The 25285-nt window shown below is 41.8% G+C and overlaps 1 protein-coding gene across 3 annotated transcripts; it reads left to right on the forward strand.

Moving 5' to 3' along the window:
- The first annotated feature begins 3867 nt into the window (after window positions 1–3867).
- Window positions 3868–24114, forward strand: FAM76A (family with sequence similarity 76 member A). Of its 3 annotated transcripts, XM_036746697.1 has the most exons (10): window positions 3868–4090; window positions 6595–6659; window positions 8631–8685; window positions 9867–10019; window positions 12643–12800; window positions 14468–14554; window positions 15103–15234; window positions 19275–19410; window positions 21037–21138; window positions 21647–24114. In XM_036746697.1, the coding sequence occupies exons 1-10, from the start codon at window positions 4010–4012 to the stop codon at window positions 21731–21733; spliced, it is 1056 nt and encodes a 351-aa protein (XP_036602592.1). In that variant the 5' UTR covers window positions 3868–4009; the 3' UTR covers window positions 21734–24114. The 3 variants fall into 3 exon arrangements, with proteins under 3 accessions (XP_036602592.1, XP_036602594.1, XP_036602593.1); XM_036746699.1 differs by lacking the exon at window positions 15103–15234 and having other exon boundaries at window positions 3918–4090; XM_036746698.1 differs by lacking the exon at window positions 15103–15234 and having other exon boundaries at window positions 3934–4090; window positions 19272–19410.
- Window positions 24115–25285: the final 1171 nt, after the last annotated feature.

Consider the following 25285-nt stretch of genomic DNA (forward strand, 5'->3'; position numbering starts at 1 on the left):
GACTTTGCTTCTTTTAGAGTAGATATGCATGACAGGGAGGAACAAAAGTACACAACACAGGAAGGGGAGGGGAAATAGAAAGATTTACAACAGCATAACAGAAAATTAATCAAAGCAAATATAATATATGTATTATTGATCAAAGTGACCATGCACAGCCCTTACTCACTCAGTCAACTGCAAGTCATGTTATCATTTCCTTCATGTCACGGTCCTCTTCGAAAACAAAGGACAAACACAACCTGTGAGTAGATCTAGCTGCCTGAAAGGGGACCCAGCTAACTCATCCAGATTATGGGAATTCTACAGAAGATATTTACTTAGCTTTTAGTAAGGCACTTGCCAAAGTCCCTCATACCATTCTTGTGGACAAAGTGGAGAGATGGGGCTTAGACATTTGTACAATTAGGTGGATTCAAAACTGGTTTATTCACCAGACCCAGAGCAGTCATCACTGATCTGACATCAACTTGGAAGGTCTTTGGTGGAGTTCCTCAGGAATCTATGCTCCTTAACATTTTTCTTGCTGACATATTAACAGCTTGAGCATGAGAGCATGCACAAACACACACACACCAAGCTATATACAGGATAAATAGGAAATAATTAACAGAAGGAAGGGAACTAGCAGAGGGGATTTTAGTTGGATCTTAAAAGGAAGCCAGGGAGGTCAGTAGTCGGAGTGGAGGAGAGAGAGTGTTCCAGGCATGAAAGACAGCCTGGAGCAGTGAGACAAAGTCTTGTTCATGAACAGCCAGGAGGCCAGTGTCACTGTATCAAAGAGTAGGCGTTGGGGAGTAAGGTGTAAGAAGACTGGAAAGGTAGGAGCCTAGGTTATGAAGGGCTTTGAATGGCAAACAGAGCATTTTGTATTTGCCCCTGGAGGCAATATGGAGGCACTGGAGTTTACTGGGGGAGGAGGGTGACACGGTCAGAGTTGTGTTTTAGGAAAATTACTTTAGTGGCTGAATGGAAACTAGGCTGCAGTGGGGAGAAACTTGAGGCAGGCAGACCCACAAACAGCCTAACGTAGTAATCGAGGCATGAGGTGATAAGGGCCTGCACTAAAGTGGTGGCAGTGTCCGGAGAGAAGGGAATATATTCAAGAAATGTAGCAAAGATGAAATCAGCAAGCCTTGGCAGCAGCTTGGATATGAGGGGTGAGAGACAGTGAGGAGTCCAGGATGACTCAGGTTTCTAACCTAAGCGACTGGGAGGGTAGTGTTGCTCTGTATTTTAATAGGGAAGGTGGGGGTCAGGAGAGGGGTTTAGGAAGGAAGATAATGAGCTCTGTTTTGGACATACTTAGTTTCAGATATCTACTGGACATCTATGGAGATGTCTGAAAAGGCAGCTGGAGATGTCGGATCGGAGGTCAGCAGAGAGATTAGAAGAGGAAAGGCAGATTTGAGAATCAATATAAAGGTGTAATTAAATCCATGGGAGCTGATGAGATCAGCAAGTGAAGAAGTATAGGAGAAGAGACAAGGGTCCAGGACAGAGTCCTGAGGAACACCTATGGTTAGAGGGCATGATCTGGAGGAGGATCCAGCAAAGGAGACAGAGAAGGAGCAGTCATGGAGGTAGGAGGAAAACCAGAAGACAGTGGTGTCCCAAAAACCTAGAGAGAAGAGACTGTCAGGGAGGAGAGGGTGATCAGCAGTGTGAGAGGCTGCAGAGAGGTCAAGGAGTACGGGGATGGATGTAGCAAAAAAAGAGACCATTGGTAACTGTGGAGAGAGCAGTTTCAGTGGAACAATGAGATCAGAAGCCAGATGGTAAGGGGTCAAGAAGAGAGTGAGAGGGGAGAAAGGTGAGGCACTCACTGAGGTTTAGCTACAAAGGGCAGAAGAGTAATAAGATGATAGTAGGGATCAAGTGAGGATTTTTTTTGAGAATGAAGGAGACATATGGGCATGTTTATAGGCAGGAGAGAATGAGTCAATAGACAGGGAGAGATTGAAAACAAGTGCTAGCCAGGGAATGAAAGAAGGGGCAATCTGTTGGAGGATTTGGGATGGAATGAGATCACTCTTAAGAGTTCATTTCCTTGATGGGAGGACTCCTCTAAGATGATCTCCATACATGATTCCTCTTCTTCCCAGTGGGGTGGGGTGTCTCCCTCTCAGAACCTTTCTCTGTGAAGGGGAAGCCTTGACCTCACAAGGGGTAGAGAAATATGGGACCATCTTCATCCACTTCCTTTCCAGTCTCACTTGATTGGGGGTTTACCTCTCTTCAAATCCCCCACAAATTTCAAACCTGGAGCCACCTGCCACCTGTCTTCAGATTACTGTTGTTGTTTGTCCTTCATTCTTGAAGAAGACCACAACATTAGGGAGGTGATGCCATGACTTGCAAGTGAATTGGATTTAAGTGAAGGAGGGCTGTGAAAAGTCACCAGCCTCACTTTCTCCTCTGGAGACTCCTCTGGGTCCAGTGGCGAGACACAGATCAGGATAACTGGAGATGGCCCTGGATGCAGTGGGAGACTTTGGCCTTTTTTAGCTAAGGTCTTTAACAGGTCTCAGTCTGACTGAAGCAATGCTCATTCAGTGATCAAAGGCTAGGTAAGAAATGAGACAGAGAATGGCCTTTTTTACCAACTCAGAAAAAAAAAAAAACCAAATACCCAACAACGGAGAGGGGAAGATCCTCAGGGTTTCTGGCCAAAACAGAAATTATTGCTATTTACATTCACTCTGAGCCAACCAGAGCCCCCAAAATGACTAAGTGGGGCTTGGCCTAGGACCTACTGCTGGCCAATTAATGAGAGCCAAGCTGATTTGAGTTTAAGGCATGGTACTTAAGAAAAACAAATCTAGTTCACAAAACTTGGAAGACATCTTTGAGGTTTTAGTAATCAGAATTTACATCCCTTTGGGGAACGGAAGAAAAGGAAGAAAGAAAGAAAGGAAGGAAGGAAGAGAGGAAGGAAAGAGAAGAAAGAAGGAATGAAAGAAAGAAAAAAAGAAAGAAGGAAGGAAGGAGAGCGAGCAAGCCGTGCTTCCCAACTGGCCAGTTCAGTTGGGTCCCCCAGTGGGCAGCTCCTAGTCCTACTCCCAGTGGTTATTTGTCCTTCCTTCTCAAAGAGGACCATGACATCAGGAAGATGATGCCATGATGTACAAGTGAACTGGGTTTAAGTGAGGGAGGGCTGTGCAAAGTCACCAGCCACAGTCTCTCCTCCAGAGCCATCTGGGTCCAGTGGCCAGATGTACATCATGACTCCCGGCCACAGACTCTCTTGCAAGGATGCTGCTGCTCCTCCTCTCCCCTGCTTGGACTCTGTCTCCGCCCCATCCGTACCTTCCGACCCTTCTCGCTGCCCTGGTCCAGCCTCATGCAGTCGCCCCGCCCCCTAGTTACCTGCCGCCTAGACCTCCACCCCTCCCCTCTCCTTCCCAGGTCCCGCCCCTTCATGACCATCTTCCCTCCTCTCGTCAAGCCCCGCCCCTTTCCTTGGAGGAGGTTCAACTTCCCTGGGATCCAGGGCAGAAGCGTCTCGCGAGACTTGCGGGTTTTTTTTGTTGTTGTTGTTGTTGTTGCTTTTTTCTCCATCCCTATCCCCCAGGGGTGGGTGGCAACTGCGGGGAGTGGGCGGGCAGAAAAGAAGGCAGTGAAAAAGCTGTAGGTGCAGCCCAGACGCCTAAAGCTCGCAGGGGCAGAGCGAAACCTTCCACTACGGGCCCCACCTCTCTCGACCGCCCTCCCGCGTGACCCTGGCTTTTACATAACCGCGGTTTCGTTGCGTCACCTATGGCGTCTGTCCGGTCTACCCAATCGGAACGTCCCAAGCCTCCGGACTCCGCCTCTCCTCTTGGGATGGACGTCGGGTCCGGCCAATGAGTGGGCGTGAAGGGCCACAGCGCCCGCCCCGCCCCTCCCCGCTGGTGCTGCCACCGCCTCTGGTGGCTACAGGTTGGGGTTGAATCTGTCAGGGGGAGAAGCGAAGCCCGAGGCGGGGCGAGCTCGGAGCGCAGCCAGGGACTGAGGCCTGGAGAGGGACATGGCGGCGCTCTACGCCTGCACCAAATGCCACCAGCGCTTCCCCTTCGAGGCGCTGTCCCAGGGGCAGCAGCTGTGCAAGGTGAGCGGGGCGGGCGGCGGGACGTCCGGGCCGGGGCGGGGCGGGGCTGGGCGGCCGCGAGGGGGCGGTGGCCGTTGGCAGGCCGCGCCGGGGGTGGCGGCTGGGGGCCGCTGGTTCTGCCAGCTCGCGCCCCGCGCCAGGGGGAGCGGGGTCAGGGGGCGGAAACAAAGGGTGTGGACACCCCGGCCCGGCTTCCGCCCGGCCGCGCCCCCGCGGGGCCGCCTGGAGGCCCCTGAAGGCCCGCCCGCGCGCGGCTTCCTTCGGTGCTTAGCAACGGCCTGGGGCTGGTTCCACGGCCCGAGCCTGGGGAACAGGGCACCCGCCCACCTCCATCACTTCGCCGGGGGCCCGCTGCTGGAGTCCCGGGATCGTCCGCGTGGATAGAGCTGGAAGAGATGGAGGCCAACTCCCTCATTGTACTCTTGGGGAAACTGAGGCCCAGAGAGATGGAGGGACTTGTCTTCCCCAGCTAGGAAGTGACTGGATGCGAGCCCGGGTCTTCCTGATTGCAAGTTCAGCGCGCTCGTCCCTCACCCCGCTGGCTCCTAAGGGAGGGGCAGGAATCTCCCTTTTTCCGACGGGAAGGGGTTGGTGGTCTTCTGGGAGGAGCTGGGCGATGCCTAAGGAGAGCTTCAGTGAGAGAAGGACTTGGAGTGAAGCAGATCCTTCCAAGCTGCGGGACCCTGAGCCTCTGCTTTCTCTTTTTATAATTCAGGAATAAAAATAGCTTTTGCCTCGCCTCAGCAGGTGAATAAAGAAAGTGCTTTGTAAAGTGCCTTGTAAAGAGCTTCTGTCAGTATCAGCTTCTTATCATTATTGATGCCGTTGTGAATAGGAATTCAAAGAGGCATCGCTGCCCCACTCATCCTAGAGGCAACAGTGGATAGGTTTTTGGCCGTAAAGGAAGACAAGTGGAAGAGGTCAAAAGATTTTTAGCCTCAAAATTAGCATTCTGTCGCATTTCACTGCTGGTTTTTGGCACAAGTGGTATAGTGGGAAAAAATACTGGATTTGGGAGCAGAGGAATTAGATTTGAATTTGACCTTTACTACTTAATACCTTGGTGAGTTTGGCAAATTAGTAACCTCTAAGGGCCTTAACTGTTAAATGAGGGGACTGGCCTGGCCTACATAATCTATAAGGTCCCTTCCAGCTCTAAATCCTGTAGTGCTTGGTCAATTGCTTCATCTCTTTGGGTCTTAATTTCCACATCTCTAAAATGAGGAGATAAGAGAAGAGCATATCTAAGGTTCCTTTCCCTTCTAACTTGCTGATCCAACGACTTTGATCAGTTGCTGGTAATATTTTAGACTTGCTTCACTTTTATGCCAAGATGTCTGATTTCCCACCAAGTAGCATTGTCCCAAATTTTCAGTTGAATTGGGTGTAGAGAAGTGACATCATACTAAGTCACCTGGTCAGCAGGTATCTTGGTGACTATTTCTGGAGCATGACACATGAAGTCTTCTAAAGTAAACAATAATCTATCTTTCCTATTTTGGCAGTGAGTTTTTACATATTACTGATGAGAGTAGGGCTCTTTCTTCTGCCACTCTTTATTAGCTGTCTGGAGAATTTTGAACTTGAGTGGCTTTTGTGGTCTCATAATATCTATTTGGGCTCCAAAAAATAGATATATGTATGCATTTTGCATTATTATACTTAGAGATTACCTAATCCAGCTTTCTCATTTTGCAGATGATCTGACCATGTCACCCCCAAACCCAGGATCCTCCAGGATCAATTATAAAATCCTCTGGCATTTAAAACCCTTCATAATCTGGCTTCTTCCTACCTTTATATTCTTTTTACACTTCTCCCTTCCACTTACTCTTCTATCCAGTTACACTGACTTACTTGCTGTTCCTTACACACAACACAAAATTCTCCTAATTCCAGGCTCCCTGGGGAATGTCCCCCGTTCCTGAAATGCTCTCCTTCCTCACCTTTTCCTTCTTCATTTCTTCAAAGCTGAGCTCAAACCCCACTTACTGCAGGATGCCTTTCCTGGTTCCCCTTCTGAGATCACTTTCCATTTTCCCCTGTGTGTATATATATATGTATGTATGTATGTATGTGTGTAGATAGATAGATAGATAATTTTTGCCTTTCCTTGTATCCCCAGTGCTTAGCACAGTTCCTAGCACATAGTAGGTGCCTAATAAATGCTTGTTTACTGAGAAACTGATGTCCAGAGAGGTGAGGAACTGCCCCAAGTACATGTGTGTAGCAAGCATTAGAGCCAGCATTTAAACCTAGGTTCCCTGGCTCCAAATCCTGTGCTTTTTCCTCTCTATCCACTATGGTCTTTCAGGGGTGGAAAGGGCTCTCAGAGGTCATCCTCCTCATTTTGCAGGTGTTTAGACTGAGGTGGAGTAAATGACTTGCCAAAGTTACACAAATTATTTCTAGGGTTCTTTCCAGCATGCTGTATGGTCTCCATTTGAGGTTTTTGTTAATAAGTGTTTTTAACACCCAACTTTAACAATTGCATTTCATTACAGGAGTGTCGTATTGCACATCCTATGGTTAAATGTACCTACTGTCGGACTGAATTCCAGCAGGAAAGGTAAAGTTTCCATTGATAGTGGTTCTTCTCTTGTCTTTTTTATAAACATATTTCCTCCTACAAGAAACCATTGTACTCTTTTAAAAAAATGCTTAATTCCTTACTCATGCTTATTGTTTTAGCCCCTGACTATTTCATTATTGTAACTCATCTTTTTAAAAATACTGTTCACTTGAGCCCCTTCTCCTTGTATCTCTGTATTACAAAGAGGAAACTGAGGTACTTTGGGCAATATGGTAGTCTTGTTCTAAGTACCATTTATTATCTCTGACTATATGTAAAACTTGTATTCCTACTTCGCTTTTGTATCACATCATTAAGAAATGAATATTACCTGACAACTAACTAGAGTCAACAAAGAGCCTGTCATTATGAGCACACCTCTGGGCCTTCCCATGCAGATCAGCCTCCTCGGTGAGGCCCATTCACTAATTCATGCAGAACCTCAGCATTCAGCCTTTGGGTCAGGGTTCTTGTCACACTTAGCAAAGGTTCCTTTTTTCTTTCTTGTTTTCTGAGTGTTAACATGTGCAAACTTATAATTTTGAATATAATGGGAATAAAGAGTTTGAGTGATAGGCTTATGTGTAATTGAAAAGCTGTTTGAATGAACAGATTCATATCTGCCAGCAAGAGCTATCTTTTATATCAGAGTACCTCAAGAGTCAGGCCTCAGGTTGGGCCTCCAACACTTAATAAATTTGTGACCTTGGGTCTCTTCAGTTCTCTGAGCTTGTTTCCTTATCTGTAAAATGAGGATAATCAAATGTTTCCACTACCTACCCAGTACAGATATTATTAGCAAAACTTGTAAACCTCAGAGCAACATACCAATGAGGAGGTATTGGCAGAATAGCAGGGCAAGACCCTCATTTGAGTTCTTATACTTCAGAAATAGATAATAATTGCTCTGGAAAATATTTTGGAAAATATTTTAGACAAGTAATTTTTTCAGTCTTGTTTAGGTTTCCTTTTCTTTCTTCCTTTCTTTCAGAGATCACACTAATGCTCTATGGTATTTCTTTTACAGTTAGCCCAGGAAAATATTTAGTCATAACATTTTAGAATATATTGGGGTGTTAATATTTTTATATTCTCTTAGAGCCATGGTATTGTTCTGCATATTGTTTCCAGCTGAATGCAACATTGGGCAGAAACTTCCCTGAAGTCAGTGGGCCTAGGAGGGGATCTGATCATTTTTGCAAACCTGGATCATTAGTTCATAGGCACATTTGGTTTGTATTATGGCCCTTAGAATTTCAAAAAGGGAATGAGGGAACACTTACTTTTTTCATGAGCTTAGATTTTACGGAAAATGAACTATTGAACAAGCTGTAGACAAATATTAAAATCATAGCTTCAACAATTTTCTTCCACGTTTGCGATTTTCTTATGCCTTTGCTTATGAAGGAAAATATGAACAGCATTAAGTAAAGCCTCCTAAATTTGTTCCACATACTTCTCCTAATGTATTTTAATTTCAAATCTCAAAATTCTTTGTTGTTTATTGAGAATTTTTTTCCTACAAATAATTCACTAGTATTTAGCCCTTCCAGTTCTGATTTCATATTTTTGCTGACCCAGTCTGTAACAGAAGTTACCAGTTATACTGTTTGGTATTGGGAATACTAGCAACTACTAAATAATTTGGTCTCCATATATGCCAAATTCTTCATTGACATCCTCCCCCCCCAACCCTGCCAAAAAAAAAATCACCCCTAGTTGCCAGAAATGAAAGGGTAGTCTCCACCTGAAGTAATTTTATTAGATGATTTATTTTCACAGCCCTGTGCTCTGTAGGTAGCAGAGTATTGACAGAATTACTGAACAGACAGTAATATTTCAGTTGACATGAATATTAACACTCAAATGCTCTTTGAAAGGCAATTTCCCAGTCTTTAGGGATTGATCGTTTTTCTAGGTAAAACAATTTTTCTTTATGAAGACCTTTATGTGTTTTTCCCTTAACAGTAAGACCAATACGATATGCAAGAAATGCGCTCAGAATGTAAAGTTGTATGGAACAGTAAGTAGACTTCCCTCAAGAGTTACTTTTTGAAAAAAGCTCTAGTGATATCTTCTGTTTTTCCATCACCTTCATTTCCAAATAGATACTTCCCTGAGGAGGGCCTTCACTTGTAACAAGGAATAGAAAAGAAAGAGGGGGAGGAGGTCAATCCCAGCAGGCTGGCCAGTCTGTCACCTGAGTTGGCCAGGGATTGCTGTGTTCCGCTGCCCACGTCAGTGGCCTTTGCCAAGGAAGGCGGGAGGGGAGGTGCATTTCCTCAGCTCTTCTTCAGGGCCACATGTACTCCTTGTAATCATGCAACATTTGTATGGTTTGTGTTGTTTTTGCTCTTTCTGTTTATATTGTTTTAGTCATCGGGTACAGTATCTGTTTTTCCTGAATTTGCTTGACCTCTTTTTGCCCGAGTTCTTAGAAGTCTTTGCATGCTTCTCTATTCGTCTGTGAGCTACTTTAAAATTTGCATGCCTCAAGCCTTAAGCCTTAAAAGCCTGTCCAGGGCAGCTCTTTGAAGAGTGGGAACCAGGTGAATCAATTGCTTTGGATAGTATTTATTTACTCTCATGAATGATCATTTTAGTTCAGTTTTCAGCTAAACACACAAGATATTGGGGCACCATAAAGCAAAATATGTTTTTTTTCTGAAATTTGAAAGAATTTGTTGCTTTCTACAAAGGACTAGTTCTGTTGATTTTTTTGTTAGCACTTTGAAGTACATTGCACAGAAAAGGGGACATATTTTTTTCATTTGAACAAACATCTTACTAAGTGCTTGTTACATGCTGGTGTTGGAGATATAAAGATGAAAAATAACTGTGCTTTTCAGACACTTATAGTCTAGTAGGGAAGTAAGACAGTAAGTCAGAGGAACATTAGAAAATGATTACATGTGTAGGAGACATCAGAGTAGACCGAGAAATTCAAGAAACTGAGGGATCGCTTGTAGATAAAGGATCAAGATATGGAAGAGGTGATAAATGAACAGGGCTTGAAAGAAGAGAAGGACTTCATTAGGTGGAGAATGGGCCAACATTGGTGGGAGCATACAAAATGGCGTAGAAGTGGGAGAGGGCAGGACAAGCTAAAAAATCCACCATTCCTGTGCAAAAAGCAACACATTTTTATTACTATTGTAGCTGTTGTACTAAGCTTTTATCTAACCCTCCTCTCTTCTCTTTAAGCCCAAGCCTTGTCAGTATTGCAACATCATTGCAGCATTTATTGGCAATAAATGTCAGCGCTGTACAAACTCAGAGAAGAAGTATGGACCACCATACTCTTGTGAACAGTGTAAACAACAGTGTGCCTTTGACAGGAAGGATGACAGAAAAAAGGTGAGTCTTTTTCCCCGCCACATGCTTTTGTTAAAGAAAACAAGTCAGGAATAGTAATTATTATTCAGAATTATTAAGTTTAATAGGATATATTATTTAACATTTTTGCTAACTTTTTGCAACCAAAGTTAAATTTGATGACATGGTTTTTTCAAATTCATTCATAGATCATCTACCCAGTTAGTTTTTTCTTGATGGGTAATTGCATAATTACTAGTTACGACTTTAGTGGAGAGTAGGCCCTCTTTTTAAATGAGTTGATGGGGAAGATCCATTTTTTTAAAATATTTCATTCTTTCAGTGGATTTTGGATTATAAATTCCATGAATGCAGAAATTTCCATGAGGACAGACTGAAATGTCTTATTTGTTTCTCCACTAATCCTATAGTAGAGCCTATTCTGCTGCCTCACAAGGACATGGATGTGACAGTGGTTCTTGAAGGCTCCTCCAGGGCACATCAGCACAAATTCTGACAAGGCCTACTAAGCAGGGAAATCTCAGAGTGAGGCGCTAAGGCTGAATGCTTGTCTCTTACCCAGGGATCAGCTTCATGAAGGACAGGGAAACTCACCACTATTGGCCCCTAAGCAATGAGTATTTTTGGTTACAGCAGCTGACAAAGGTGTGGGTGGAAGGGGTGACCACGCCAATGAAAATATGCGTCTCTAAAGTATTGCACTTTAATAATTCTGTCCTCTCCCCTTCCCACTAGTGTTTAACATTGTACCTAGATTTAAAGTAGTTTTCATCCACTTTTTATTGACATCTTTTTTTTACATCTTCACTTCCAAATATATCTCTTTCCCTCCCTTACACAGAGAGGAATCTCTTGTAACAAAGATTAGAAAAGAAAGAGGGAAAAGGCAGTTCAAAATCAAATTAACACATCAGCTCTATCTGACCATTCACAAAATACTCCACATTCACAGTTTCCTCCATCTGTGCACAGAACATATTCTCTGTTCTTCTGATGGCCAGCCTTGGTCATTGTAATTATGTGGTGTTCAGTTTCTTTGTTCTTTTCATTTACATTGTTGTTGTGTATATTGTTTTCCTGGATCTGCTTGCTTTCCTCTGCATCAGTTCGCTGTATGTTTATTGAATTACATTGTGCTACTAGGTTAAGTTTCCCAGAGAAAGCCTTATTTTTTTTAATCATACCTTTAGGCTAACATTTTGAGAAATCAGATCTTTTTTCCTTTGCCAAAAATAGAATACACAATAGGCATACTGAATGGACTGACAGGAAAATACCAGTGATAGCTTAAAATACCATGTAAATATTAGCTATTAATGTTTTTATATATAATTTGTGTGCAAAGCCCTTTCACCTTTATTATCTCACTTGGTTTTCATAAGCCTGTGAAATAGGGCAGATGATATTTCCATTTTACAGATGGGAATACTGAGTTGAGAAAAGGTAAAGTGCTCACCTTCAGTGATGTAGCTAGTAAGTGGCAGAGTTCAAGAATTGAACCCCTAGCATCATGACTTCTGGCCTGGTCTCGCCTCTCTCTGCTGGGTCATATAGGTTTTTTGATAAAGCTTAAGAAAAGTCCTTCATGAGATCTAGATTAGACATATATAATGAAAAGCTCCATCAGAGTTGCTCTTGGGTTTTCATTTTGGCACAAGCCTAACTGAATGTGTTTCCTACGCTCATGCTGCATTTGGGGTCCATATTTTTTAAGACTTTGTTGAGCATCATTTATTTGATGCTATTCTGAAGGTAAAACATTTTTTATGATCATACCTCCTTTTCTGCCTCATGTAGGGAGGAAAGGCATTAGATATTTTAATATGGGAGGATTCCTTTCTGTTATACTTTACTCAGGGGATATTTTTCATTTTGGAAATTTACTCAATTTACCACTGTATTTCACCCCTTCCTCTTTCCCCCTCCCTGCTCCCTTCTCTAACTTCTTTCTTAGCTCCGCAGAGACATTTTTGTCACAGAATGTTAAAGGGACCCCAGAAACCATCCAATCTAGGCTTCTTACCCTGTTTTGTGTCACTGATCCTCTTTGGCAATCTGATGAAACCTATAGACCCATTCTCAGAATAATGTTTTTAAATGAGCGAGATAAAATACATATGATTACAAAGGAAACCGAAGATTAGTGAAAATAAAGATTTTTTTTCTTTCCAAGTTTATGGACCCTCCTTAAAATCTATCCATGGACCTCTTGATCTCATCTTAAGCTGTACTTGAAAAAGAATCCCTCTACATCATGTTTCATGATTGTGCAGCCTTGGCTAGAAGACCCCTGGGGTAGGAAATTCATTCCCTGTTAAGGCCACCCATCCAATATTTTGATAGCTCAGAATATTAAGAAGCTTTTCCTTAAATCAGGAGGGGTTTGCCTCTTCACAACTTAGACCTGTTGCTCCTTGTTCTGTTGGACTTCCAGGGCTAAGCTGGATCACTCTCGTCCTGTTTCTCCGTGATGACCACTCCGTTTGGAAGGCGATGATTGCTTCGGTCATGCTTTTCTCCGCTCCCCAGCCCCCACCCCCTAGGGTCTTCTCTTTTGGAAAATTTCTATACCAGTCTGTGTTTTCTGAGTGGAGGAGGAAGAGAGACATCAGCATCTCCATTTTAACTTGTTTTGGTCTTTCAGGTGGATGGGAAGTTGCTGTGCTGGCTGTGTACGTTGTCATACAAGCGAGTCCTACAGAAAACCAGAGAGCAGCGGAAGCACCTGAGCAGCTCATCCCGAGCAGGCCACCAAGAGAAGGAACAGTATAGCCGGCTGAGTGCCGGGAGCCATTTTAACAGGTAAGGCGCCCTGCCCCCTCACCAGCTGGATGCTTATCACCTTAGATGGAGGGTTGCTATTTCCCATAATGCTTTGTATTTTTACCTTGGTATTTTCTCATAGAAGAAGCTCATTTATAAGATTACCTAATGTAAGCAATACATTTCAGAGGAACAAGAGTACGTTCCACAAGATGTCAGGTTTTAGTGGTATGCTTTGTATGCTCCTTTAAGGAAATTTTTATGAAGTTTACATGACTATGGAATGAATAGGGTTATCTCCAGGTTGCAGCCAAAGTTAACCACTCTTTATGGGGGAAACTTTGTTATTTTTGTTTTGTCTTCTGAGGCAAAAGAGCTTTGTTTTACTCTTCACTTGGGCAAATGTCTGAATCACATTCCAGACCTTTTCATTTGAAGGACCAATCAGAAAGAGGTGCTGTTGTGACTGTGATCACAGACTCCTTTTTTAGAATATCCAGCACATTATGGGGAGTGCTGGTTAAGGCGTTCCATTAGGCCAGGTCTTCAGATAACAAATAAGAGCATTTGATTAACAAAGAAAGAGACTAAGAGAAGTATATGATGGCTTATCCAGGGTCATGCAGTCGGTGGCAAAGCTGGGATTGGAACTCACCTAGATCCTTTACAGCATCTCCAGTCTTCTTTTCACTATTCCGCATCATTACATGGCATCTAAAGCAGTCTAATAAAGTGAAATTAAAACTTGGTGAAGTTAGCTGTAGTAAGGGCATGGGGGACATCAGAGCAATAATTGAGGATGGGGGATATTTAACCTGCTTTATGCCCTGCTTTAGCATTAGGTGAGACTATCCTCTAGCTAGCTTTTAATTTCCAGGGATAAAATGTAGAGCTAGAAATAGGGTTGGACTTCACTTCTCCTGCCACGTCTAGAGTTGGTCCAAAGCTGGCTTCTTTAAACTATGGCAACTTTGGTTGTCTTAATATATGTATATTATTTAACTAAGTGGAGGCCAGAGATAGGTTTGAGCCGTATTTCAGCTTTTGGTGATTTCAGAAACAGAATAAGGGTGACCCGACCCCCCACATAGGTCTCTAGAGCAGCAATGGGCCTCCTGTGTTTTCTGAGTCGGGGAGAAAGAGAGACTCCGGGCCTAGCAAATTAAGTAAGGCCAAGTCTTTATTGACCTGGGTTTCAAGGCCACTAATGTGACCCAGAACCTTAATGTTGAGGTTGTGAGGGGCAACATGATATGGTGTACAAAGCACAGGCCTTGGAAACTGAAGAGCCAGGGCTGGGTTCTGGCTCTGCTTTTTACTGGTCAGGATGACTCTGGCCAAGTCATTTGACCCTTCTCAGTCTTTTTCCTCATCTGCAAAATGAGGTTAACAATATCTTCACTACCTACTTCCCAGGTCATTTGGGGGAAAATGCTTTGTTCGAGCTAAAGTAGGAATGTGGGTTATTGTTATTTTAAACTGTAAAGAACCATGTCAGTGTAAGCAGCTGTTTTATCTGTTCAGCCAGAACCAAGATGTGTAACTGAAAAGCAATTTGTTTGCATGATTCCCTTAAATAATATGAAAATGAGTTAGCATGTTACATAGCTACAATCTGGGCCTTTTGTGATAGTCACATTTGGAAATGAAACTTCATCATTTTGTTTATCTGTTTCTAATGTATTCCCTTTTTTGTTGTTTAAAAGCCAAAAAACACTGTCTACATCTTCGATTCAGAATGAAATTCCAAAGAAGAAACCTAAGTTTGATGCTATCACAGCTAATGGAGACAGGTGAGCCAGCTGTGTGTGTGTGTCTGTGTGTGTGTTTTGTGAGATGCACATGCAGTTTCTATAAGAGGGGCACGTTTCAGAATGTTTGGCTGCTAGACACAAGTGCTTGTATCACTGCTTACATTTGTTGATATTTGTCTATTGTTCTGTTCTCCTCAATGAATTTCTAGAAATGTTAATGATCCTATAGCCCTTAAATCCTGTAGTCCATCAGGCATAGCCTTTCACAGTAGTAGTAATAGTTCTAGACTGAGAACAACTGTGAGCCACTTTGTCATTGTGGACTACACCGGGAGCACCCCCTAGTATGTGAGTCTGGTTAGTCTGATGGGCAGAGCAGGCAAGTTAGAGTGAAAACAGATTGTAAAGATGAAGGCTGGTTCAGGCCATGTCATCTTCTGTTCAGAAATAAAAGGTGAGACCTTTCTGTGACCAGTTCAGAAGCTGTATAAGGAAAGCATGAGAGATAGAGATATAGAGCTATATATTTAATTTTAAACTTGTATAAATGCATATTTTTATTCCTCGCTTTCCTCTCTCCTTCTCAGCGTTCCTTCCTCTTACGAGCTGCTTTGTCCTAATATCCAGAGTGCCCCGTCCGTGTTGGTGCAGTGGGCTGCTTCCCAACAGAGTCTTGGTGCCAACCATTATCCTGTTCCTCCAGGCACTGGCATCCTGAAGTGAGATCACCTGACATGCTCTTCCCTTAAATCCTTGGAATTATCTCCGTTCTGGAAAGTGTCCCCCTGAAGGATCTCCCTCCAGAGTAGCCTGAAATCGGGAGCAGATCATCGTGCAGGCTCTCCAGGGCTGGCTTTTACTGATTTTAGTGGGATAGAAGGTCTTTTAAATTCACTTATCGCTCATTACCCATCATTTCAACTTATTTCAAATCCCTCATAGCTGCTCTTCTGATAGCCAGTCCTGTTGATTCTGGACTTCTTGAATCTACTGTTGAAAAAGCCTAATTTAAATGTGCAAATTGAGTGGGGGAATAAGCTGTAAGGAATTTCTTCTTTCTGGTCGGATTCAGTGTCCTAGAGAAGCCCCAAAGACCCCTGGGCTAGTGCAGGTTGTTTCCCGTCACCTCCAGCTTGCCTGGTCAGGCCTGCAAGGAAACATTTGAAGGCGAGAGCATCCACAGCAGCAGGATTTAAAGTGAAGGCTGTTAAAACCAGACAGTGAGGCCAAGGCCAGGGCCTTCCAAAAAGCTCATCTGCCTCTTAGGTTAGATCATTAGTGACCCTGGGATAAGGTTAAACTACCTGAAAAAAAAATGTCCAGTGTACCGTAAAGTGATTGATTCTTTGTTATTTGGGTTTCTTGGATTACTTTATTTTGGCATTACTTTAAAGTCTGCCCCACAGCTAGAGCTAAACTAATAACACCTTTCCATTTTGACTGCTATTCAATTTATAAGCCAGTTACTTAGGGTGTCTGCTTTTCTCTAGTGGGACACTGTCCTGCCTGGTGAGCAGTGAGACTTAATCCTAGAAATGTAAAATTTCAGAATGTCCTGCATAATAATAGATACGCTCTGAACTAAGGGATCAGTAGCAATTGTTCCAGATTTTACAAAGAAGCTTTCTTCTAAAGCGTTATTCACATGTTTCCTTCTCATAGTTTTTATTAAAAATAGATTTTGGCAGCATATAAATATACATCATTTTAAAAAATGCACCAATTCTATTCTAAGATTTCTGTATTACAAATCTTTATGCATTTCTTTTCCAGTTAACTATAATTTTTCTTTTTAGCAGAAAATTTTAAAGCTTAAATGTGAGTGAAAATAAGTTTTTCTTATCCAGTCCTCTTCAGTCTCCTTGGACTTCTTTCTGCTTCTCTTTTTCATTTTTGAAAATACAGTCTTTCTGACTATTCTTTAACAGTGACAGTCACGTCAGTGCATTTATTGAGCTCTTCTGCTGTACATAACTAACTGTCCTAGTCCCTATCATTTCTAAACAATCAACTGTTACAACTTCCAGTGCATTGATAACACATTCCCTCCTTGGCTGTTCTAACTTTTAAAAAATTCACCCACCCTTTCCTTATGTTACATCCCTTTGGTTTTTGGTATTCATTTGTCTTCTGCAAGTTTCTGAAACTTCCCACTGTATGTTTCTTGTCCCTTTCTTTTCACAAATCTCCCAAAACTTTACATTTCCCCCTATCTAATAGCTTGACCTTGTGTAAACCACATTATTTCCTTAATTAAATTAACTAGAAATTTCACATTCTAAGGATTTCTTAGCCTTTCATTTCTTTTCCAACTTCCTGTAAAATTTCCTCCTTTGCTGTCTCCTTTAACTCCTCTTTGCAGATTTGCTTTGTTGAAATTCTATCAAAAAATATCGTATTTGGAGGGAAAAAACCCTCGTATTTCCTTCCTACTCTTTTCTCTAGGAAACAAATGCAGCAGTTGCTTTTAATCCCACTTATCTAATTTTCTTAAGTCACAATGGTCTCAACAGGTAACATTCTGTCAGTATTTGGTAGCTAGCCTTGGGGCTGACTCTTTCAAAGAATATTCGATTTGTCTCCGTTATTTTTCCTCCTCACCTTCCTCTAGCCTCTTTGACATACTTTCAGTCTTTCCTCTAAAACATGGCTGAGGTTCAGCTTTCTCTTCTTTTAATTCCTCTGCTTTCCTCCTGTCTCTCCATTCATCTGGGTTAGTGGAACCAGAAAGCCTGGATTCAGTTCCGTGCCTGGCACAGTGTTTGGCATAGAGTAGGTGCTTAATAAGTGCTTGTTGATTGGTTTAGCACTTGAGGGCAAATCATTAGACCACTTTTTTGTGCCTTATTTCCTCTGCTAAAATGAGGCTATTAATACTTGAATAGGATGAAAAGCCATGAATGGCTTATGATCTGTTTATACAGAGAGCCAGCAGCTTTATGGATTAAATATGTGTAACACACTTTGCAAAACCTTAAAAGTGCTCTTAGAGATGTTAGCTGTTATCATCGTTGTAGAGAAGTTGAGTATCTTATTCAGGGTTAAATAGTCAGTTTTGGAATCAGGACTGACCTTCAGATCCCTGATCCTCAGCCTTTCTATGGGATTATGGAGCTTGACTAAACTATAGTTAGAGGCTTCCACTTGTTTCTCTTCTATGTATGTCACGTATGTGCATTTTGATATTTTGGGCCCTTCCTGAAAAGCTTCTGTGCTGACTCTGCCTGTGTTCATTTAGGAGGATGGTCAGGGTTTAGCACTGCCAGAATTGCCATTGATTGAGATATGATAAGATCAGAATGGCTTAAAGAGCTGGCAGGCATGTCCTGCTAGCAGCAAAGAGGAGAAATACTCTAACTTGAAGCTGTTCCCTGCAGAAACAGCATCCTCTTGCTTGATGTCTGGGATAGCCCTGGGTCTCACAGTTCCTTTAACCCAGCTCACCAACATAATTTTGAACTATTTCATCGCTTTTACTTGTTTTACCTTCTTCAGCTGTAGATTATTTTTGTAAACTCTCCTTAGAGGGGAGAGCCTCCTGTCCTAAAAAGAAAGGGTACAAGGCCCAGCAGCTGGGCCAGTATCACCCCACATCACACCACACTCTCTTAGCTCTGCCTCATTAGGAGGAGGCATTGCAGGTTAGCCAGTGGGTGCCAGCCGCTACTTCCCCCACAAGCATCAGGGGCCACTCCCTGGCCCCATTGGGCTTTTTCTTTTGCCTCACTATGTGATTGTAACAAGGAATGGCATTCTGCTTCTGCTCATTCTTGCATCTTAACTCCCTGTCTCCAGTTTTGGGTGTTTTTTTTTTTTGCATGGGTAGAAACCACCTGCATTTGAGCATGTGCTTTAATGTCACTGAGTTTACTTCACTAAATTCACTAATCCCAGTTTAAGGCTAATTAAGTGAAATTAGAGTTTTATTTGGGAATTTTATAGATGGGAAGAAGTGGGTAGATAGAAGCCTAGATTCATAGGGTCATTTAGTCTAAGCCCCCTTCATCTTATACTAAGGCCCAGAGAGGTTCGGTGCACACAGGTGGTAAGTGGCAAGGATAGGATTTAAATACAGTTCACTACCATTTTGGCAAAACAGAATTCTCTAGATTCTTTTCCTACTCTGGAATCCAGGAGGAAACACCAGCATGTAGTCCTAGGGTTTTATCACTGCTCCCCTCTTTCCCTTGTGTCTGACAGTCATGGAAGTTTCTTTACTGAGAGAATAAAACAGTAGCCAGATGGTTAAAGCTCTTTAATGCTAAATTACTTAACTGTTTGGGGAAACCTAGTTTCTCTCCTAATCAAGTCTCCCTTCATTTATTACTTTAAGATGGGATTGCCTCTGGGTTAGAATGCAGCTGTTCAACAGTTCTACCAAATTATAGCTCTTTCTGTTCTAAAGTGCAGAGAGATTACATCTGAAGGGAGACTCTGAGAAGTTAATGCAAAGTCTTCCACATTGTAATTTGTTCAGGAAACAAGTCTGATATTCCATTCAGAACAAAACAATAACATTTTAATATGTTAAGTCAACAAGATCTTTAAAATAGCTCAGACACAAATAAAATCTCCGTAGTGCTACTGAGACATTATGTGAGCACTCAATGTGAATGAACAGACTGCAGTATTGCAGGTGCGTTGTTGGAATGGTTCAAATGTAGTTCAATAACCTTAACCAGAGCCTGGCTCAGGGACCACAAACAGAGGAGTCAGGAAATGCATCTAATCTCTTGCTCTCCCTCTTCTTTAAAAGCAGCTTTTCACCAGACTTAGCTCTGGACTCTCCAGGCACTGATCACTTTGTCATCATTGCCCAGCTAAAGGAAGAAGTGGCCTCACTTAAGAAGATGCTCCATCAGAAGGACCAGATGATCTTAGAAAAAGAGAAGAAGGTATAATTTGTAGTTCAGACATTTCTGTGTGTGTGTGTGTGTGTGTGTGTGTGTGTGTGTGTATGTATGATATGTACATATGATATAGTACCCCTTGGAGAATAGGAAAGTGGCTCTTTAGATAGGTATTGTGTGGAAGGTGTCCAGTTTTTTTTTTCTCTTAGCCTTGCAGGATTCTGCACTCTCTTTTGCTCTGTCATTTCTGTGATAGTTCACTCTTGTGTTATTAGGAATCAGCTTTTTTTTTTCATAGTATTTTATTTTTTTCCAATTACATGTATAATTTTTAGCATTCATTTTTTACAAAATGTTGAGTTCCAAATTTTTCTCCTTCTCTCCCTTCCCTCCCCTCTTCCTCAAACGGTAAGCAATTTTATATAGATTATATATGTGTAATCATGTAAAACATTTCCATATTAGTCATAGTTGTGAAAGAAGAAACAGAACAAAAGGAAAAAACCATGCACACACAAAAAATGAAAATACTGTGCTTCTATCTGCATTCAGAGTCCCTCGATTCTTTCTCTGGATGTAGATAGTATTTTCCATCATGAGTCCTTCGCAACTGTCTGGGATCATTGTATTGCTGAAAAGAGCAAAGTCATCCATAGTTGATCATTGCACAGTGTTGCTGTTACTATGTACAGTGTTCCTCTGGTTCTGCTCATGACATTTTGCATCACTTCATATAAGTCTTAGAATCAGCTTCTTAATTTGAAAGGCTGTAGTAAAGAGTGGTCCTCACTTCATAAAATTCTTCTTTATGCCTATATATTCACTACTGTTTTAAACCCAAGAATATATTTTTTGTGATGAATAGAAAGTGGGTGGGTCAGCTATGTTGCCTTTATTAGCTAGAAATTGAACTTGCTGGGGCTGTTGGTTACTAGCTTGTCAATAACATCAGCCTTTCATAGGCCTAACACTGCTTCTTGCATCTCATTTAGACTAGAAGTTAGGAATAAAATTTCAAATGACTCACAAATCAGAGAAATAGGCAAAAAGTTGAAAATCAGTAGGGACAAGTATAAATTAAGGTATTTAAAGAGTAAAAGAATACTATTGAAATAGAAGATAGGAAATGTCTGAGCCCAGAAGAAAAAGATGTAGGTGTCTTAGGATCAAAGATTTAAGAGCTAAAAGAGTGATAGAAGATTTTATTCTAAGAAGGAGGCTTTTAAATGCAAGTAGTAGCAAAGTACTCTTCCCATAATTATGGGAATTATGCCCTCCATTGTTTCAGTACCACTCATTGGGAGGGATTTGGAGCAACTGAGGAGGTTCTATAGAATAGTTCTGAAATACAGTGTAGGAAAATTACTTCCATGAGGAAAGGTAGAAGTTGGATTTGGTCTAAAGAAAAGTAAAGAATGAATTAGATTTTGTATACTAACCATATGGAACAGAAAATTTTCTGATGGTTGTTATATTAGTAACATATTACTTAGGGAGCCAATGTAATCTAGAGATCTTTAAGAAAAGGAAAACAAGTTCATTGGTTTTTAGATGACTTAAGTGTAGACCTTGAGGTGGAGGGAATCCCTGGATTTAAAGATGATTGTTTTGAGAGGTCATCCAGGTCCTTAGTGCAAAGAAATTCCCTTTGATTGCTCTGTCTCCCTTCAGATCACTGAATTGAAAGCCGATCTGCAGTACCAGGAGTCTCAGATGAGAGCCAAGATGAATCAGATGGAGAAAACCCACAAAGAAGTAACAGAGCAGTTACAGGTGATGCAGTTTCTTTTAATGTGGGGAAATATAGAGAGAGCTGGCTATGTTCTAAAGGATCAAGTGCTTAAACGACTTTTCTCTCATAGTTCTGGTATATCATCTATAAGCATCTCTTATTCTTTTATCCTTAAACCTTTTCAGATTTAATTCATTCAAAAATATAATTATACTCATAATTTTGTACTTTTTTTGACCACATATAAGCTGAATATAATTTCAGATAATCAGGATTATAAAGTATTCACCACACAAGAATCTCCATGGTTGGTGGATATATAACCCTTTGTGCAGCAGGGTACAGTGTTCCTTATGTTCATGAGGCTTGTTTAAGGGTGATTCCATTCCCTTCAGGGGCCACATGCTCATTGGTGGCTTTTTGCCTCCTCTGCTTTCTCTGTCCTTCCCCCCTGCTTCTTACTCTTCCTCATGCATGTCTGCCTTTGTAGCTCTATGTAGGTTACATGTCTCCACCTGTTAAAACCTCATCCTTGCACTGTATTTCCAGGCCAAAAACCGAGAGCTTTTGAAGCAAGCAGCAGCTTTGTCAAAGGGCAAAAAGTCTGAGAAGTCGGGAGCAATGACTTCTCCGTGAAAAATGGTCTGGGAGCTTCTTGAGCGGCAGCTATGTGGAGTCTTGGGCTGGCCTGGAGGCATGGCTGTGCCAGGAGCTGCCAGCTTCCCTGGGAATCTCCTGTTTATACTCTGGCTGTGGGCAGGGTGGGAACACCTGGTGTGTTGCATTAGGATCGCATGCTGGAGGGTGTCAGGGTTAAATGGTATCTCTCTATTTTTTGTACTGCTTTTTGTTTTTTATAGTGGTAACTGCTCATTGTTTTGTGCAGAAGGAATTATTTTCCCCACCCCTGCATCCTGCAGTTCCCATAAGGAAATAGTTTGGCATTGGGTAAATACTATCACTGCCACCTTTTGAACTCAGAAGCTGCCACCCTAACAGGACTTAACACAATGGAGGTTTCCACTCTCCATTAAAATTGCTGCTTCAGGGGATACTTTTTTTTCCCAGGTATTTTATGAACTTTGTACTATGTATAGACAGAGGTTTATTTATTTAAAAAACAAAAAAAACGAAAACCCTTTTTCTTGAGAAAGGGAAATACTCAGACCAGCTAGTTCTCTCTGTGACAAAGCTGTGATAACTATTGGAAAAACCACCCCAATCTCCATTTAGGCTACAGAAAAGGATGTCAATCTCATCTGGTTTAATGCCTAGTTGTTTCATAATGTTGATGGTTAAGGTGAGTGAAACAGTCAGATTCAGAAGTGTGGTATTAGGTGCTTTTTTTTTTTTAGGACCCCTTGAGAAAAGGGCATCTGAGGAGACATTTTAGGAGGGAACAGGGATTTCAGAAGTCTGTCTCTTTAGATGATGGCAGAAAGTTTTGTCCAGGTTGTACTGGACATCCTCACTTTCCTAATCATTTAATGTAATTAATTTTGAATTCTTTCACACTGCCATTTATTTGCTTTGTAAATCCCTTTCCTTTCCAACACCAGTTGTCAGATCAAGTCATTGCCAAGGAACATCCTGAATGGGAAAAGCTGCAAATAGTGCATGTCTTCAAATAAGAAGAGCATCTCAGGATGGGCCATTTGAGTCAGAAGGAAGCATTGAGTGTGTGTACTGCTGAGTGTGTGTGTGTGTGAGAGATAGAGAGAGAGAGAGAGACCATCCTCAGGTTCTGATGGAAATAAAATAAAATGGAAAGATGTGTTTCTTGGATATAGTCCATCCTCAGTGTTGTCCAAGAAGACTCAATGACTTGTCTTCAGTAGGGAAATTGTGTTGTTTGTTGCATAGTGGGTATGGATTTGCAGTTCCATTTGCATACTCTTAATAGGCCCCACCTTTGTGTTACCCCAGTATACATTTGAAAGAAATCCACCTGGGATTAGGATTTGCAGTCAGGGCCATGAAATATGCTAAGTAACCTCTATAGGTTACCCATTACCTTGGCCTCATTAGTCCATCAGGATACAACCAACAGAACTAATCAGATGCCAGGTCAGAATTTGAAGTGAGAACAATGGAGGGGTGTGTGTGTGTGTGTGTGTGCACGCCAGGTCAGAATTTGAAGTGAGAACAATGGAGGGGTGGGTGGGGGTGTGTGTGTCTGTGTGTGTGTGCGGGCACGCGCGCGTGCATGTGTGATGTATGGGTGGTTAGAAGAGATGAATGAGTCTAAACTACCATGATTATAGGTATGAGTTCAGCCTCCTTGCATTTTTTAGAAGCAGAGTATTACAGTTAAGAATAGAGTATACTGGTGGCTTAATATTATAGCTATTTCCAGGTCTGTTGACATCTCAGAAATCTCGCAGATAGATTAACAAAATTGGAAAAAAACAGATCTGGAAGTGGATATCTTTGCCTTACGTAGAAGGAGTATAAATAAACTTATGTGTATTGTCCATACATTGCTGTCATTTGAAATGCTAGGTTCCCTTCCAAACAAGGGGGACCAGCAGTACCAGTTAGTTTTGTATATTTTTGAATCAGAACATTTAAATAAAGAAGGTCAGACAATACTTTTCAGGTACATTTGCTCAGACTTTAAAGAAAAGGTTGAAAAAATGTGATACTGTTTTTTAAACCTTAGAAATTGAGAAATTGTTACATCAAGTGTGATACCATAAAATTACAAGTTTAGTTTTGTACTAAATCTTTTTTAAAAGTCTTCACATTTAATATGAAGCAAATTCACACATTTTCTAACTTTCCTTAGATTTCAAAAGGGAGGGAGGGGGCCCCTGGATTTGAAATTTTGGTTTTTAAAATCATGATGCTGTTTTATCATGAAATTGAATAGGTGACTTTTAGTAACACCATTGTTTCTTTGTATGTTTGTAATAATGGAAATTTTGAAATGCCAGAATGCTTTGGTTTGTACAGACTTTGACAGATATAAGAGTGTAAAAATTCATATTGACTGAAATACAGTTTTTTTCTATTCATTTCTTGTTTGGTCATTATGTGAATACATAGTCCCAAGGAAAAGGGACTTTCCTTAAAAGGTTATTTAGTTTATTCTTCCCCTACAGTCATGCAGGATTGCCTGCAACCATCCCAGAGAGCGAGTTGATGTTTTATAAAATAGCTACCACATATACAAAGCTCTGTGCTGGGGATAAAAGGATGGAAAATGTCAGCGTCCGTCCGATAGTCTCCCGACGGGATGAAAACACACCACTGCGTGCAAGGTGAAGCAGAGTGTGATGAGGTGGAGTGATACTATTCAGATGAGGGATAAGGAAAGGCTTCATGGAAGTGGTGGCCCCTGAGCTGAGCCTGGAAGGGAAGGCTATTGATCAGTGACGATGAAGAGAGTGAGAACTGGGCTGGGGAAGCAGTCCTAGCAGTGGTAGCTAGAAACTAGCATTTATGCATTGCTTTAAGGTTTCTACAACGGCCTTGGAAGATAAGTGCTATTACTATCCCCATTTTACAGGTGAAGAAACTGAAGCAAAGCCTTGGTGATCTGCCCAGGGTCACATAGCTAGTCAGCATCTGAGGCTGGATTTGAACTCTTCTTCCTGATTCTAAATCTAGTACTCTGTCCACTGTGCCACCAAGGAAGGTAGCAGGTCAGGTCTGAATGAGAATGGGTAGGCCAATTTGGCTGGAAAAATATCATCAAGTGGAGGTAACAATATTAAATGAGTAGGAGGTTAAGGTTTGGAGCTGTATTATGTGTGGCCTTGTGTATGAGGAGGCTGGAATTAGTGGTATACTTCCAGTTATGAATCTATGATCCTTTAATGAAGAATTCAGTATTTTATTTTGATAGTAAACTACTGAAGGTTTTTCAACAAGGAAGAAACACATGATCAGACCTAGACCTTAAGAAGGTTTAGAGCGACTCTGTGAAGGATAGATCGGAAGGGAAAGGTCAGAGGTAGAAAGAACAAAGGTAGTGGCAGCATGAGTGGGGAGAAGATTGAAGGAAGGTGGAGTCAAAATCAATAGGACTTCACAGAATCTGAGTTGGAAGGGTTGTCAGAATCTCTCCAGGCCCATCTTGTAATGCAGAGATGGGGAGACGGGTTGGGGAGAAGGAATAGTTAAAAAACACTTAGTTTTTCAGCCTGGCTGGCTGGGAGCATTGTAGTAGCAATCATGAGAAAT

This window comes from Trichosurus vulpecula, chromosome 2, assembly GCF_011100635.1.
Source record: "Trichosurus vulpecula isolate mTriVul1 chromosome 2, mTriVul1.pri, whole genome shotgun sequence".
NCBI lineage: Eukaryota > Metazoa > Chordata > Mammalia > Diprotodontia > Phalangeridae > Trichosurus > Trichosurus vulpecula.

What these genes read in the sequence shown, in the direction of transcription:
- FAM76A (XM_036746697.1), top strand. Translation starts at nt 4,010, where the DNA reads ATGGCGGCGCTCTACGCCTGCACCAAATGCCACCAGCGCTTCCCCTTC. An exon ending in GGAAGGATGACAGAAAAAAG is followed by an intron (nt 10,020 to 12,642) that starts GTGAGTCTTTTT and finishes TTGGTCTTTCAG; the next exon opens with GTGGATGGGAAGTTGCTGTG. An exon ending in GCCGGGAGCCATTTTAACAG is followed by an intron (nt 12,801 to 14,467) that starts GTAAGGCGCCCT and finishes GTTGTTTAAAAG; the next exon opens with CCAAAAAACACTGTCTACAT.